At 53.0% G+C, this 14,180-nt stretch overlaps 6 protein-coding genes across 6 annotated transcripts; 2 read left to right on the plus strand and 4 right to left on the minus strand.

The window, feature by feature from the left end:
• The first annotated feature begins 837 nt into the window (after positions 1 to 837).
• On the plus strand, positions 838 to 2,975 carry WHR41_05795 (uncharacterized protein). Its single transcript, XM_069374400.1, has 2 exons — positions 838 to 1,847; positions 1,899 to 2,975. The coding sequence occupies exons 1-2, from the start codon at positions 1,691 to 1,693 to the stop codon at positions 2,513 to 2,515; spliced, it is 774 nt and encodes a 257-aa protein (XP_069228421.1). The 5' UTR covers positions 838 to 1,690; the 3' UTR covers positions 2,516 to 2,975.
• Positions 2,976 to 3,135: 160 nt separating this feature from the next.
• Positions 3,136 to 4,657, minus strand: WHR41_05796 (uncharacterized protein). The gene is made up of 2 exons (XM_069374401.1): positions 4,321 to 4,657; positions 3,136 to 4,269 (listed from the first exon to the last, which is right to left on the minus strand). The coding sequence occupies exons 1-2, from the start codon at positions 4,575 to 4,577 to the stop codon at positions 3,840 to 3,842; spliced, it is 687 nt and encodes a 228-aa protein (XP_069228424.1). The 5' UTR covers positions 4,578 to 4,657; the 3' UTR covers positions 3,136 to 3,839.
• Positions 4,658 to 5,206: 549 nt separating this feature from the next.
• WHR41_05797 (uncharacterized protein) lies at positions 5,207 to 7,234 on the minus strand (the record flags this gene model as incomplete). Its single annotated transcript, XM_069374402.1, has 1 exon — positions 5,207 to 7,234. One exon carries the CDS (start codon positions 7,232 to 7,234, stop codon positions 5,207 to 5,209), a length of 2,028 nt encoding a protein of 675 aa, XP_069228423.1.
• Positions 7,235 to 7,786: 552 nt separating this feature from the next.
• On the minus strand, positions 7,787 to 8,931 carry WHR41_05798 (uncharacterized protein). Its single transcript, XM_069374403.1, has 3 exons — positions 8,783 to 8,931; positions 8,364 to 8,727; positions 7,787 to 8,307 (listed from the first exon to the last, which is right to left on the minus strand). The coding sequence occupies exons 1-3, from the start codon at positions 8,824 to 8,826 to the stop codon at positions 8,083 to 8,085; spliced, it is 633 nt and encodes a 210-aa protein (XP_069228430.1). The 5' UTR covers positions 8,827 to 8,931; the 3' UTR covers positions 7,787 to 8,082.
• A 694-nt stretch (positions 8,932 to 9,625) lies between these two features.
• Positions 9,626 to 11,776, plus strand: WHR41_05799 (uncharacterized protein; the record flags this gene model as incomplete). The annotated part of the gene is made up of 1 exon (XM_069374404.1): positions 9,626 to 11,776. The coding sequence occupies one exon, from the start codon at positions 9,626 to 9,628 to the stop codon at positions 11,774 to 11,776; it is 2,151 nt and encodes a 716-aa protein (XP_069228429.1).
• Positions 11,777 to 12,158: 382 nt separating this feature from the next.
• On the minus strand, positions 12,159 to 13,861 carry WHR41_05800 (uncharacterized protein). Its single transcript, XM_069374405.1, has 2 exons — positions 13,378 to 13,861; positions 12,159 to 13,298 (listed from the first exon to the last, which is right to left on the minus strand). The coding sequence occupies exons 1-2, from the start codon at positions 13,707 to 13,709 to the stop codon at positions 12,785 to 12,787; spliced, it is 846 nt and encodes a 281-aa protein (XP_069228473.1). The 5' UTR covers positions 13,710 to 13,861; the 3' UTR covers positions 12,159 to 12,784.
• Between the last annotated feature and the right edge of the window lie 319 nt (positions 13,862 to 14,180).

Here is a 14,180-nt window from a genome sequence, read left to right on the forward strand (position 1 = left end):
TTGGCGGTGACGGGACGCCTGCAGCATATTCTTGGTGTCGCGTCGCGCTTGGTCCTACAGCAAAGGTGGGTGGCTCAAACGACCGCCTACAGTCATGCTTCGAAGACACATGTGAACCTGGCATGGGAACTCATGCCGCACCATCCGGTGAGGGTCATGAGATCAGCAAGATCGCTGCATGAGGCGTCGGCAGCTATCATGCAGACTCAAGGCCCCTGAGAATTTGATTGGTCTTTAGCAGCCACTTCAGCCGCTTCGCCAACAGCTGGTTCCCACGGCAGGCAACAGGCAACAAAGGGCAACTTTCCACAGTACTCCTCTATTTATTAACGTAAAAATGAGTGGAAGATCGAATGATGCTGTCGCCACACGTGCTAAATTTTCTTTCATCGTTTTCCGCAGAAACGTCAGCCTTCCGAAAGGACGACGCACGCCTTCCTCACCGGTCCCTCAGGCATCGCATACCTGTCTGCCTGTTTTTGCGCACGAACCATCACCGAGGTGAACGCCCTTCGCGGCCGTCACATGCTCCACCGATGCTGACGGCCGCAGCTACTTCGCATACGGATCGGTCAATCAGAGGTGCAGTCGCCTCACCATGGCTTCCACTCAACGTACGCAGGATGCCTGATCGCGAGGCAAACTTTCGGTGACGTGGACCTATGGACGATGGGCACCGCCTTCTACTGCGGTCTGGGCAATCATCTCGCAGGCACCTGCAGCTGGGTTACCCTCCAGCTGACGTGGCTCCTCTCGCCAGCTTCCAGAATGACAAGAGGGGTACCTATGAGCAACGAATTGTTGGTCCTTGAGTTGGGCCGCAGAATCCTTCAAGAGCTAGGGGAAACCTGAGGATAATTGAGTGTGACTTTTGAAGCAGGTTGAAGACGTGGCGACCAACAACTGGACTGCCAAGCTTGCCGCTAGTTGTGTCGGGCAGAGTTGATCATGAGGCGCGATCCTTTTGTCTCAGAATCTGGATTCGAATGGCCCGATACAATCGCAAGAGGACTCAAGTCATGACAATCGCCGACGGAAGGGCCAGGCTGCAAGGCTCCAAATGGCATCAAAGGACACCAAGGGCCTCAATGGCATTCATCGCAGCAGCTCCCAATGCTAAATCCATTGGAGATACAGCTAATCTGCTCTACATGGGCTCTTCGAATGGTCTTGCTTTCTCGGAGGCTGTCGTCTTGGCAGTCTGCGAACCTCAGGCCACCTCGCCTAGGGAACAGAACGGCAGCGTCCTGCCCTGATGCTTCTGGATGCCTTGCACATAGAGCTTTGTGCCGGTGCCCCGCGTCACCGTCCCCGGCCTCAGTTCGCTGGCTCATTCAATGCCGTGAAAACTGTTGATCGAGGGATATGAAAGCCAGCGATGTTGTCTGGATTCTGAAGCGCAGTGGACAGAAATCTCAGTGGCGGTACACGGCCCATCTGACGCTCTCACACCTCCTGCATGCTGTCGGTCCAAATCTCTTAGACTTCCATATGCTGTCTGAAAAACAGGTTTTATGAAGCTTTTCGCCCTTCTCAGCTATCTCGCCGCCCGCACCCCGAGGACGCCGTGTTTGATTTGCACCCGCGCTTCTCCTACCCCTCAGCTTCTTTCGCGTCCAGCGTCTTACTTCTTCACGCAAACTCTACCCACTTGCTCCACTTTCACGGTGCAGATCCACTTCGCCGAAGCATGCAGTCTCACAACCCCAGTGGCGGACGGAGCCTGAGCATCCGATACCACGAGAACCGAAGTGATTCACAGCGCTCTTCGCACCCCGATCAGTACCTGGCCCAATACACCCCACCGTCTCACAGCAGGGCAGACCAGTCATCGCCCTACCACGATGGTGAGCATTCATGTCATATAACTGGCATCTAGTGATACTGATAAGCCCCAGTTCAGAGACCTATGTCGCAATACGGTGCCTCGCCTCTCGAGCATAGAAGGCTGACGACACACATGCCATCCCAAAGCCCCAATCGCAGCCGAGGAAGTCAACTCGGGGCATCTTCGATGGGTATCCCATTGCACTCGACTGGACAGATCAATCAACAGCTCCAGGATCCAAGAATTCCTATTCGGCCATGGCAAGATCCTCGTGTCTTTGAGGAGATGGGCGGCTGGATCAACACACGTCTAGATCCTGCTAGCTATCCTCCCGCGCTCGAGTTACCATCTTACGGATCAGAGTCCACGCCATCTCCCAGCGATGCTCGATCACAAAACGAGGTTGTTTACCACGCACACAGCGCTCCCTTCGGACGGCCTCAACAACATCAACAGCGCCACGAGCCTGATGTCGCGAACGTCGCACACTTGAACGAAGGGCGCCTTGCTCATCGCCACGCTCACACGGCCGAGCTCGTCGATGCCGGTCACAGCAGCAGAAACGGTGTGCGCAGCACACAGCGCAGCCGTGACAGACGCAATAGACGACGAGATCAGCAAATCGAATCTCACGGTCGCCCAAGGGGCTACAGTCGACGCAATCGTGAAGAACAATTCTATGATTAAGAGCAAAGCTCGGTACGACCAAGAGGTCTTGGCTCACCAACCGATGGACCGTGCCCAGCTATGCGAACGGGCTTTGGTACTGGCTTCCGGTATTCGCGGCGCTCTTCACGTTCGCCCCCGGCTCTGCATCGTCTCTACCGCATGGAAGGCCCGGGTGAAGCGTTCATCTGCAAGGTTCAATGACTTTGCGGGCACGTTCTTCACCCACCCCTAGCAAAAGTCAGCAGTTTCGCACGACCCATCCCAGGCTTCATTGTCAGGGCTGATCAAACATACAAAGTGTAGAAAGTTGGAGAGGTCGTTTTCTTCTACTCGCTTTCGCAAAATGTCGTTGTTATTCACTTGGTCTCGATTGCAATGAAGTTTGCCCTATGCACAGACGCTTCTTTCTCCTTTCCATAGAGATGACGGGTCCACATTTAGATATATATATCTACCTTATTCATGTAGCCCCACATGATGCACAATGCCGAGCCACGTGAGAGCCATGGCTTCCTTTGTCTCTCGGCCCACAGCCTCGCGTGAACTACACCCGGCTAAGTCGGATGTCACTTGCACCCTGCACTTCGACTATCTCTTCTGGGGCTCATTTGTACCGCGCATGTCTCTCAAACGGAACATCTCAACCTGAACACTCCAAGCTTTGCGATAGTACTACCGACACTTCCGCCAATCATTCAGCCACAGAAAAAGTGACATGCACACAAACTCCATCTGCACTGCCAGCAAACACACAGCCGCGATATGCAGCGATATCCATCAAATCGGGGTTAAGCAAAACGACATACCCGTTACAGAACAATGCGCAAATGACCTGGAAAAAGGAACACTCCAAGATCCTACCAGCTCATGGCAACGGCGGAATGAGACAGAACAAGACGACAACGCTTTCCTTGTGATTTGCGGCCTCCGGTCTGTACTTGCTCGGTTTTGCATCTGGATCAACATGCCGTTTACGTGGTGCCTCGGTGGTACAATAGCTACAGGCCATGTTGACCGCTGGCTCAACCTCTTGTTCGCGGAACCAACCCGCAAAACGGCGGCTGTTACTTTCGTCGCCATGTACGTCATATACACCGTACTGACGCATACAATTTTCGTCTATGCAGCTCTGGCGCACGAACTTTGGTGGAACCCATATGCTCGAGCTCCATCGTTGCGCTGCCAGGTGGATCGAGTAGAGGAGACAGCCATGCTGCGGACTAATCGCTTGCTTGTGCGGCGCGTCTGGAACTTCATACTTCGCTGAGACGTATGCAGACTCTCAATCAGCTTCTTTAAGCCGATGCCTCGTTCCAGTTACTCCGCTCGACCTAGTGAAGCATCAAGTGCCATCCCTGCCGCCCGCGCCTCCGATCCCACTGCCCAGTCTTTCGCCAACTCCGCTGGCCATCTTGTGATCTCCTGGGTTGGCTGCCGCCTCATAAAGGAAATTGACGGCCTCCCGACTGGCCTTCAGCCACTCGCCTTTGAACCCAATGTAGCTGATTATCGTCTCATCCTCTTCTCCCTGGCTGAAGTTGTCTTCGAAGAAGAGCTGGAGCGACCGCACGGTGTTGAAGAGTGCACGCTTCACCGGCACTTCTTGCACATCGTTGGATTGTGCAAGCTCCAGAGTCTGTGTGGGCTGAAGGGATGAAGCGGTGCCGAAATCGAGGTCGTCGCGGTTGAGGAAGACCTTGAGGTTCATTGGCGCAGAAGGGGTGGTTGATGTTCGGATAAGGATACTATGCAGTCGAATCTGCGCGGTGAAGCTGTAGAAGGTTAGCTATAGCTAAGTGCTGTCGGTAATGCCATCAACTCACGGAATATGCATGAGCAGCTGCTCATCCGCGTCGCTCTTCAACTCAGGCTCAGCATCCAACCTCTCATCCCATGTTTTTTGGACGATTTTGGAACCGCTGCGAGAGTCACTCTCATTGAGCGTGTTGATTGCACCGAAGTCGATCTGCTGATATATGTGGTTTTGGAGAGCTGGGGTCAAGTCGTCGGTATGATCGTGGGCGGCCCCTTCAGAGTGGTCGTGACCGTGGTGCCCGTGTTCGTCGTGGCAATGGGACATGGTGTTGGCGATGTAATTCGTACTTGGGCTGACAAGCAGCGGAAAAAATAATAAAGGTTCACATCGTGGTGGTTGTTGGGTTCAAGGACGAAACGGGGAAGTGAATGCGGGGCAGACATGGAATGTTCGGGGATGGAAAGCCAAGCGCCGAACGACGATCCTGGGTTATCATCATACGATCGTTCCTTGTATGGAGGTTTGCAAGTGAAGAGAGTAGCGGAAAGTCGCTGAGAACGTTCTTTCTTCATCGGATGTCGACGTATACAATTTGAGACCAATAGGAGCACCTTCGGGGCGAGGTTTATCGGTGGGAGAGGGGTGGTGGCTACTGATGGTTGGGGTATGAAGGGTTAGGGTTGGGGTAACACCATGAACCGTGCGAATTGTTTTGTAGTCGGAACATGTCGACCTGAGTAATTTGAAATCTTTCAGTAAATACTCTAGCCTTCAATGGGTATAATTCTATGTCACTGCGCAGCACACAACGCTGCGGATGGGTCCGAGAACACGATTCGTCGTTCATTCGAACATTGGAACAGATGGCAGCAGATGGGTGACCAAATGACGTTACTACAGCTGCTAGCAATAGTGACAAGCAGATTGATACCTCTAACAAGGCTAGCGGCACACTATCTAAGCCTCCATACTGAGACACCAGCAGCAGGAACATCGCCCGCCTGTCCAACAACCAGATCACCGTCGACGTTTGGCGGGCTTTGAGCTTCCCAGCCGTAGTTGATAGCCCAGAGCAGGTCACCCCTCCTTGCTAAACGCATCGTAGGTCCAAGATCAGTTCCACTGCCAGGCGTTCTACCCACCAGGTCTTTGACATCAGCACTTGCGGCAACGTCACCGAGATACGAGACGAGCAACTCCGCGGGCGGGTTGAACGCAAGGTAATGCAGGTTGTTCCTGGCGCAAGCAGCGGGCTTGCCCGGTCTGTGACGCGACGTGTACTCGATAGTTGCGTTTGAGCTTGCATTCTGCCGAGAGCATGCAATCCATTCCTCCCAGCCGGAGATGTTGTACTTTGTTCCGCCGTAAGAAACACCGCTGTTGGCATATTCGGGCGGCGTCTCTACTCGCGTGACACGCATAGGCAGACGCGATCTCACAGTGCCCTCCGATGGGTTCAGTCCTGGAACGTATGCAAAGTCAGGGGTCCTGCTTCCCGTGTGAGGACCAAAAACAACCGGTCCATGGAATTCCTTCAAAGCTTGGTCAAAAGCGTCAGGAATCATGGGAAGGCTGGGCACGACGACCATCTTGTAGCCCTCAACGCTCTGCTCTGGCGAGATGACGTCGATACTGAGGCCAAGCCGGCGAAGCGACGAGTAGAATGTATAGACAAGATCAGTGTACTTCACTGCAACATCCGTGTAACCTGCATCTTTTGGTGACCACGTCCCGCTGTACGGCTCGATGGCCCACACCCAATGAGAAGTGTAGTCAAAAACTAGGGCAACATCTGCTTGCGCTTCGGGGACGATCTCCTCAGCCTGCAGCCTAGGGAGATCTTCGTTGGCAAACGCCTGGGATTCGAGATAGCCCTGATCCTCGCTGTTGTCCGACACGAATAGGCCAGAGAGAGTCTGTTCTTGAGCGTATGGGGCCTGGCGCCACCGGAAGTAGTTGACGATGTCACCTGACGCAGCAAAAGTCTCATGTGTCCACAAGCGAACCATACCCTCGAGTGGCGAGACTCGGTACTGGTTCCAGTTTAGCACGCCAGGCTCCATCTCCATGACGCCGAAAGGGCCCGCATTCTCTCCGTAGGCGGCACCTGATACGCCTCGATACAAAGCGTGGTGCAACGCTTGCACGTCGGGAACACCGGTACGCAGGTAATCGGCCATTTCTTCGTCAGAGAGCGGAACTGAAGAGGGGCCCGCGAGAGGATACTCGTCCCAGGTAGAGACGTCGATTCCTACCTCATGGGTAAATGCATGGTGATCAAAGTCGGTGTAGAATACCATGAAGTTATGTGTCACGGCATGCTGAGGAGCAAGCTTTCTCAATATACTCGTCTGCTCCTTGGCAAACTCAATGACCATATCGGAGCTGAACCTGTACCAATCGAGAGTATGTGCCTCGTTCGTGGTGTATACCTCCAGGAATGGCGGCTGCACCGTTTCAAAGGAAGCGTACTGCGAGGACCAGTAGACTCGGCCCTGGGCGTCGTTCATGTTTTCGATGGTAGTGTACTTGCCTTCCAGCCATGAACGAAACCTGGTAATGGCGTCCTTATCATAGCTCCGTACCGTGTCATGACACCCAAATTCATTGTCAAGTTGCCAAGCGGCGACAACCGAAGAGTTCCCATAGCGCTCGGCCAATTTGCGTGTGATCTTCTGGCTCTGCTGTCGGTAGTCAAAGGAAGAAAAGCTGTAGTGTCGCCTGGAGCCGAATTGCAGGGTGGTGTTGGTGCGATCGACGAAATCGATGCTGTACTTTTCTGTGAGCCAGTTCGGTGGTGTAGCCGTTGGTGTTCCCACAATAGCCTGCAATCCATGCTTCCCGAGCAGTGCGAGGGTCTTGTCTAGAACGGTAAAGTTGAACTGACCCTCCTTTGGTTCCAGTACAGACCAGTCGAACTCGTTCACCCTGACAAGCGAGATGTTGCTCTCACTCATCCGAGCGATGTCGGCCTCCCACATCCATTCGGGCCATTGTGAAGGGTAGTAGTCTACCGCGAGATGAAGCCCTTGCGGCCAACGATTTACATCCGGGCCGACCGAGGCATTGGAGGCCGGTGTTGATAGCAAGTCACGAGTAGGTATCAAAGATCCGGCCGCTGCCGAAGCAAACGCCGAGTAAGTAGTCAGGGAGATTCGCATCGTAAGTCAAGCTGTCTAAGAATGCTGATATCACAAAGCCGGGAGACGTCTGCGTATTAATCATTCGGGCAAAGTAGCCCTGACAGGGGTCCCTCCGCCATCTCTTTTTGAACGTCATCATCAAAAGCCGACAAGTCATGCAATGTGGCTGATGACCTCCGCCCGGGTGAAGTTCCTTGTTGTTGCCCTACCCGACGAGTTGACTGGGTGCCCGAGCGAAGATTCCCCAGCCAGAAAAGTGCGGAGAACGAAGTGGAGTTGCTCCGCAGAGATCGGCAAGGTTGTCTCGCTGTGAGATGCACCGAGAATGGCCTGAATCACGGAACAAACTTGATTCAATCGATTTCGGTCATGTGAGTTGAGGAATGCATCAGCAGTAAGAGAATTGTGTACATTAAAATTCGTGCTTTAGGATGGCAGTCTGTGTCGCAGGCCAGAACAGTCTCCAATGGCAAAAGCAATGTCGAAGCTGACTCTACGGCTCTGACTCCATCGTGGGAGACCAAGTGTTGGCATCATACTTGCACGGTCAGTAGCATGGAGTTAATATCAATCAGTCTGAGATTCTCGCTCAACATTTCATCTTCTCTGTACAATGAGTTCGGGTATCAGTATATCTTTGCTCACAAATTAATTGGCGTGCTGGAATTGCGATGCAATCCATGTCCTCAAGCTGGCATTGCTTCTTTGGGCCGTTGCCTTTGGGCTCCTTCGTTTTCTCTCTTGCTTTGGGGATTGTCGACGGGCACCTCGGGCATGGGCTCCTGGACCCGAGTGGGTGCATCAGGCATGGCAGGCACGCCGTTCGCTTCTCGTTCCATGGCCAGAAGCTCATCTTCCACCTCATCTTCGTCCTCGTTTGACATTTTCCCGCCAAGCAACTCGTTGATGTCCTGGACAAGTTTAGTCTCATGTTGTCAGCGAAACCATGCAATCTGGCCCAACTCACGTTCTGATATGCCTGCGCTTCTTCACTTTCACTCATGATCAATTCCACCTTCTCCAGTCCGCCCATTTCCTTGTGAATCTCCTTCAACACCGCTGTGCCCTGCTGAAGGCCAAATACTACATCCTTTTGTACCAGTGCAAACTCCACGTCAGACGTGAGCGCCTGAAGTTGTGCCAGTTGTTGGTCCGTCTTTGACAGTAGCGACTCTTGATATTTCTTTCTTCGCAGGGCAAGCAAGGCCTTGTCCTTGTGCCCCTGGCGCAGACATTCCCGCGCTATCTCCGTCTCGCGATCCGTCACGACTTTGATGCGCTTTTGGTATTGTTGAAGCTTGTCCCGCTGGACTTTCATATCGAGGATGGCTCTAGGACATGCTCAGCGAAAGCCATGTCTGGAGCGCTTGTCGGAGCGAAACATACTTGTCCTGGGCGGAGATCTTATTCGAGCTGCTGCTATTTCCCATGGCGAAGTTTGTATATCGAGCTACACAGCTCGAGTCTGGCGGGCTTGCGAGTTGTAGCGAATGCGAATTGTCACGACATGTGTTTGCGATGTTGTGTGTGCGAGTGACTGATGGTCGCGCGAGCTGTTGAGGGCGCCCACTGCTGATGTCACTTGGCTGAGCGCCTCGGCAGACGATACTTAAGGCGACAGCTTCAATTCGACCTCAAAGCCCGACGCAATTATCCCCGGCTCGGACATGATTCATAGAACGAGGGTTCTCCAGTAATCGGCTTGTCAGCAAATGGCAAGGCCTTCACACGACCTATCACTTTTTGTCATTGCAAATTCGACCTTGTCTAATCGTGCTACAAGGCAGCGCGGTGCTATAGTGTGCTCGTATATTGGTGGCTTTGCAGTGAAATCATTCACTATCTTACAACGACACGATTCTCATGCGCCCGCTCCTTCGATACTGTCGCAGAGTGCGCACGTCAAGAGCCACCGTATTGACCCATTATCAGACCAAATCACATGGAGAATCATGGGCGCTCGACCGCGGACGTTGGGACCTCCTCGCACGGGAGGCTGCAGTTCGCCTAGGGTGCGGCCCGGCGTTCCGCGCTTCTTCCCGCAAGATCTGCGGCCACTTTTTGAAGGTTTGGATGCAGACTGCGGACGAGGCCACGATCTCGCGATTAATGTTATGACCACTTTAATGTATGCTTCGCGCAACAGATTCTAGCTGGAGAAAAGGTTGATCCTGCAGCACAGGTGAAGCTAGATTCCTTGTCCCATAGAAGGTTCTGCTGGACTGCGAAATGTCTAAGCCGACGAGACTTCTCGGTGCACTCGACAACGACATCAACATTGCTGCGGGCAAATTCCTGAAGAACGGCGTGCCTGCAGATATCGATAGCCTCTATACCGCTATTCAAAGATCTAATTCGAGCCTCAAGCGCAAGCCCAAAAAGGTCTTGCTACAGTCGCTCGAACGTTGCCTGGATTTTCGGGGTGTTGCCGACGACTCTGGAGAGGATTCTGAAGCTGCGATCGAGCGGGAGACGGATTCGAAAGCACCGGAACCGGACCTCATGAACCGAAGCTTGCGGGCCAACTTATCATCCGGCCCTTCCAGGCCTGCCAGTCCGCCGCCTACAAACGATGAGGCGGGATCCCGAAAACGAAGAGCGGCAAACGGAGAAGCCTTGCCAAAACGACAAAAGACCGAAAAGGTATCCGTGACGCCTCCTGGCGACGTTAGCTTGTTCGACATCGGTGGCATTGAGGATGTCTTGAAGCAGCTGAAAGAACTGCTCGTTTTGCCCCTCCTACGACCACGCAAATACATTGAGACCAACGTCAGCCTCCCTCGGGGTATTCTTTTGCACGGTCCTCCGGGATGCGGAAAGACAATGATTTCTAGAGCGTTTGCAGCAGCTATTGGCGTGCCTTTCATCGAGATCCTAGGACCGTCCATCGTCTCCGGAATGAGTGGTGAATCTGAGAAGGGAGTCCGAGAACGCTTTGAAGAGGCCAAGAAGCACGCCCCTTGTCTTATCTTCATCGATGAGATTGATGCAATCGCCCCGAAGAGAGAGTCCAGCCAGAGTCAAATGGAGAAGAGAATTGTTGCTCAGCTACTGGTGTCAATAGACGAACTCGAGAGGGACAAGGAGAAGCCAGTCATTGTGCTGGCAGCAACGAACAGACCAGACTCCCTTGACCCAGCTTTGAGGCGAGGTGGTCGCTTCGATACTGAGATCAATATTGGCGTGCCTAACGAGCAGGTGCGAGCGGCTATAATGAGAGCACAGACTAGGGGCCTTGCACTCGCACCTGATGTCGATTTCATCTCTCTCGCGAAGCGCACTGCTGGCTTCGTCGGTGCCGACCTGAAAGATCTTGCTGGCAAGGCTGGCTCATGGCAGATGGCTCAGTACAGAGAGGCACTTGAGCGACAAGCTCTCGATCTCGAACAGTCAATGGAACTTGATGGAGACAAAGAAGTTTCTCAGATTGCGCAGTCCATTATGCGTCTCATCAGCACAGCTCGAAGGAACGACATCCCGGAGCCTCCAGGATTTGAGGAAACAGCGATCACCATGGCTGCCTTTGACGCGGTTCTCCCGAGCATTGTTCCTTCAAGCAAGCGTGAAGGTTTCGCAACCATTCCGGATGTCTCATGGGACGACATTGGAGCACTGGCTACAGTTCGCGAGGAGCTTCAAACGGCCATTGTCGACCCTATTCAAAACCCCGAGCGTTACGCCGCTGTTGGTATCAGCGCGCCCACCGGTGTCCTCCTTTGGGGTCCGCCCGGCTGTGGTAAAACATTACTTGCAAAGGCAGTTGCAGCAGAGAGTAAAGCAAACTTCATCTCGATCAAAGGGCCTGAGCTGCTCAACAAGTATGTCGGCGAATCCGAAGCCGCCGTTCGCCGTGTGTTCATGCGCGCACGTTCGAGTGTTCCATGCGTTATCTTCTTTGATGAGCTGGACGCGCTGGTTCCTCGCCGTGACGACTCGATCTCGGAGGCTTCTGGCCGTGTCGTCAACATGCTTCTCACCGAACTTGATGGCTTGAGCGCGCGTGCCGGCATCTACGTGATTGGAGCTACCAACCGCCCCGACATCATCGACGACGCCATGATGCGTCCGGGTCGCCTCGAAACACGGTTATTCGTCGACTTGCCTGGGCCCCAAGAGCGCGTGGAGATTCTTAAGGCTCTCATCAGGAACAAGCCGATTCCTGCTGATATCGCTGAGATTGCTAGACTTGATGTGTGCCACGGATACAGTGGTGCTGACCTCGAGAGCTTGATCAGGAAGGCAGGTCAACATGCTCTGAAAAGGCAGATGGATAGAGTGGAGAAGCAGGACTTCGAGTTCGCTGTGCAAGCGATCAAGGGCAGTGTCGGAAGCATGGACAAGTACTACAAGCTGCGCGACAAGTTCACGCAAAGGCAGTGAGGAAGAGGATAGGTTTGATATCTTGTGTAATCTAAGACCTGAAATGGAGGGTACACTCTTGCACGGAATCATTCTAGTGATTATTCCATTAACGTGATGTATATGTGATATGCTTACGGTTGCATACTGTGACGTCCCAACAATGCCATGTCTCGCAGTGTGCAAGCAAGATTGGGATTCTGGTGGCGCGTTTCGCCATTCTGGAGATTTTACAGGCTTTTGAAGTACGTCCTTCAAAAAGTGACAGTGGCGCAAGGCCAGCGCTACCATCCCCACCATCAATTGATCACCAAAAATAAAAAATAAAAAAAATAAAAAATATTTGACGATGGTGGTCAGTCAGCACCGGAAGACGTGATGATACCTTAGTAAGAGACGTCATTTCTGAAATCTCCCTAATAGGGAATTGAACCTTAAAATTGGAAAAAAGAAGGCAGAACGATGCTGGTGAGCCAGCACCGGAAGACTTGAAATCTGCAAGAGATATTCATTTCTGAAATCTCCCCAACAGGGAATCGAACCCTGGTCTCCCGCGGCTTATCATCGGGTGAATGACAAGCGGAAATCATAGCCACTAGACCATTGAGGATTTGGATGTTGGTACATCCAATGGTTGTGTTCCATGCGTGAGGTGACTGGCACAAGAATATATAGTTTTTGGCTGTTGTTGTTATCATTTTCGCACCGCGACCGACCAGTACGCAGTCAAAATTGTTTTGATGAGGCAGGCGTTCGCTATTACGGAACCATCACCCAGAGAAAGTCCATGGCTGACAAAAAATGGCGCGTGGTCGATACACTACGGCCACCCAGTGGGACTACCGTTCGACACCTTAGCTTCCAAGTTTGTCGCCCATTGAATGCTGCCTCGCACGGCAATACAGCGGCTTCCGTCACTTGCTTGGTCGCTGGTCGGCTGATGTGCTCATAGACAGGCTCGATGCGAAGTTTTCGCTGGTCAGGCGCTTGTAAGTAGAAGGGTGGCTGCGGCTGGGCAGACCGGTGGCCTCATCGGAACCACCAATTCACGCTGCCATTCATACCGTTGCCGATTCCTTTGACACTGTGCCACCACCCCTTAGGGATGAAGAGAGCATCACCCGCGCTCAGGCTGGCCTGCCACACTCCACCGACCTTGTCCTGTCCGTCACCCCAAACCTCATGCTCCAGCATTTCTTTCTCCTTCCCCTGCATCATCTCTTCACCTCGCATAGTAGCGCTCGCGCTGCCTCCAATCATCTCTTGCACTTTCGAGAATACCATATTCCCTATGCGTGGTTCGTATAATCTGATGACCTTCTTGCCAGCCAATTGGACGAAGAGATTAGGGTTGGGATCTCTGTGGAGCGGTGTGTACGTTGGAGCTTTGCCTAGCCAGATGCTACTGTCGTAAACATCGCCCTTGCCCGCTCTCAAAACGAGCTCGGGAGTCGGTACGTCTTCGTGCAACGCTTGCGGCAGGTCGCTCAAGGGGGCTTGCGCGATGTAGGCCTGTGCCGACGAAAAATCGAGAGCCGAGGCACTGAAAATAGAGTCAGAATGATAATTTGAGTGGCGGAGCATGTTGGTGCGCCAAAAAGACATTGATATGGTAGACGAACTTGAGGAAGAACCCTAGAGATTGCTGAATACGTGCAAACTGGCCGTTGCTCGTGATCTCCACAGGGAGCTCGACATTTGCAAAATGCGACAGGTACGGCGTGTTCAGTTGTATCTCACTACTGCTGTCGCTGGGCACGGTAAACCATTTGGTTGCAGCTGGCAAGTGTGCTTGAGATGACTGTGGTAGTATGGTCGGCAATGCTGGAAGGAAAGCATTCTTGCGGAAAGCCTCAACACTCCCGTCTGAAAGTGTTGGTACTGGTCTGGTAGCAGTAGAGGAATAGCCTCTCGATTGCGCCAGAAAGCTACGGCATGCTCGTCGTGCGAGCATTTGCTGGCGAATGATCCGGAAGGCGTCCACCTATTGTGGAGATACAGAAATTCATCTCATTCTGCGCACAAGAACAGGGGCGAATGTGAAAGCGTCCAAGGTCGTACAAGGTGTAATGGAAAATGATGCGTATAAATACATTATCGAGTTGAAGTGTAAGGTGCCTCACTACATGTACTGTTGTGTAGCAGCCAGAAGTGATGTCACGCGCCAAGTGTTCCTATGAAAGGGTCGCCTTGGTCGTGAGGGCAGCTGCACGGCTGCTTCTTCAGGTCCCCGTACAATACCCGTACCTCTGCAAGTCCTACGATGCACGGTACCTAGACCTCTGCGCTATTGTTTGCTTGAGCGTTGTACTAGTCCGCGGTGGCTGGCCTCATCAGTCTCTCCACCAATAGCAACGCCGGCCATGGCTGCGCTGGGTTTCAGCCTGGACCCAGGCGCATATTCGCTTTCAGCCCCGAATGACCC

This window comes from Cladosporium halotolerans (assembly GCF_011745625.1).
Source record: "Cladosporium halotolerans strain TM138-S3 chromosome Unknown Sca20, whole genome shotgun sequence".
In the NCBI taxonomy this organism is placed as follows: domain Eukaryota; kingdom Fungi; phylum Ascomycota; class Dothideomycetes; order Cladosporiales; family Cladosporiaceae; genus Cladosporium; species Cladosporium halotolerans.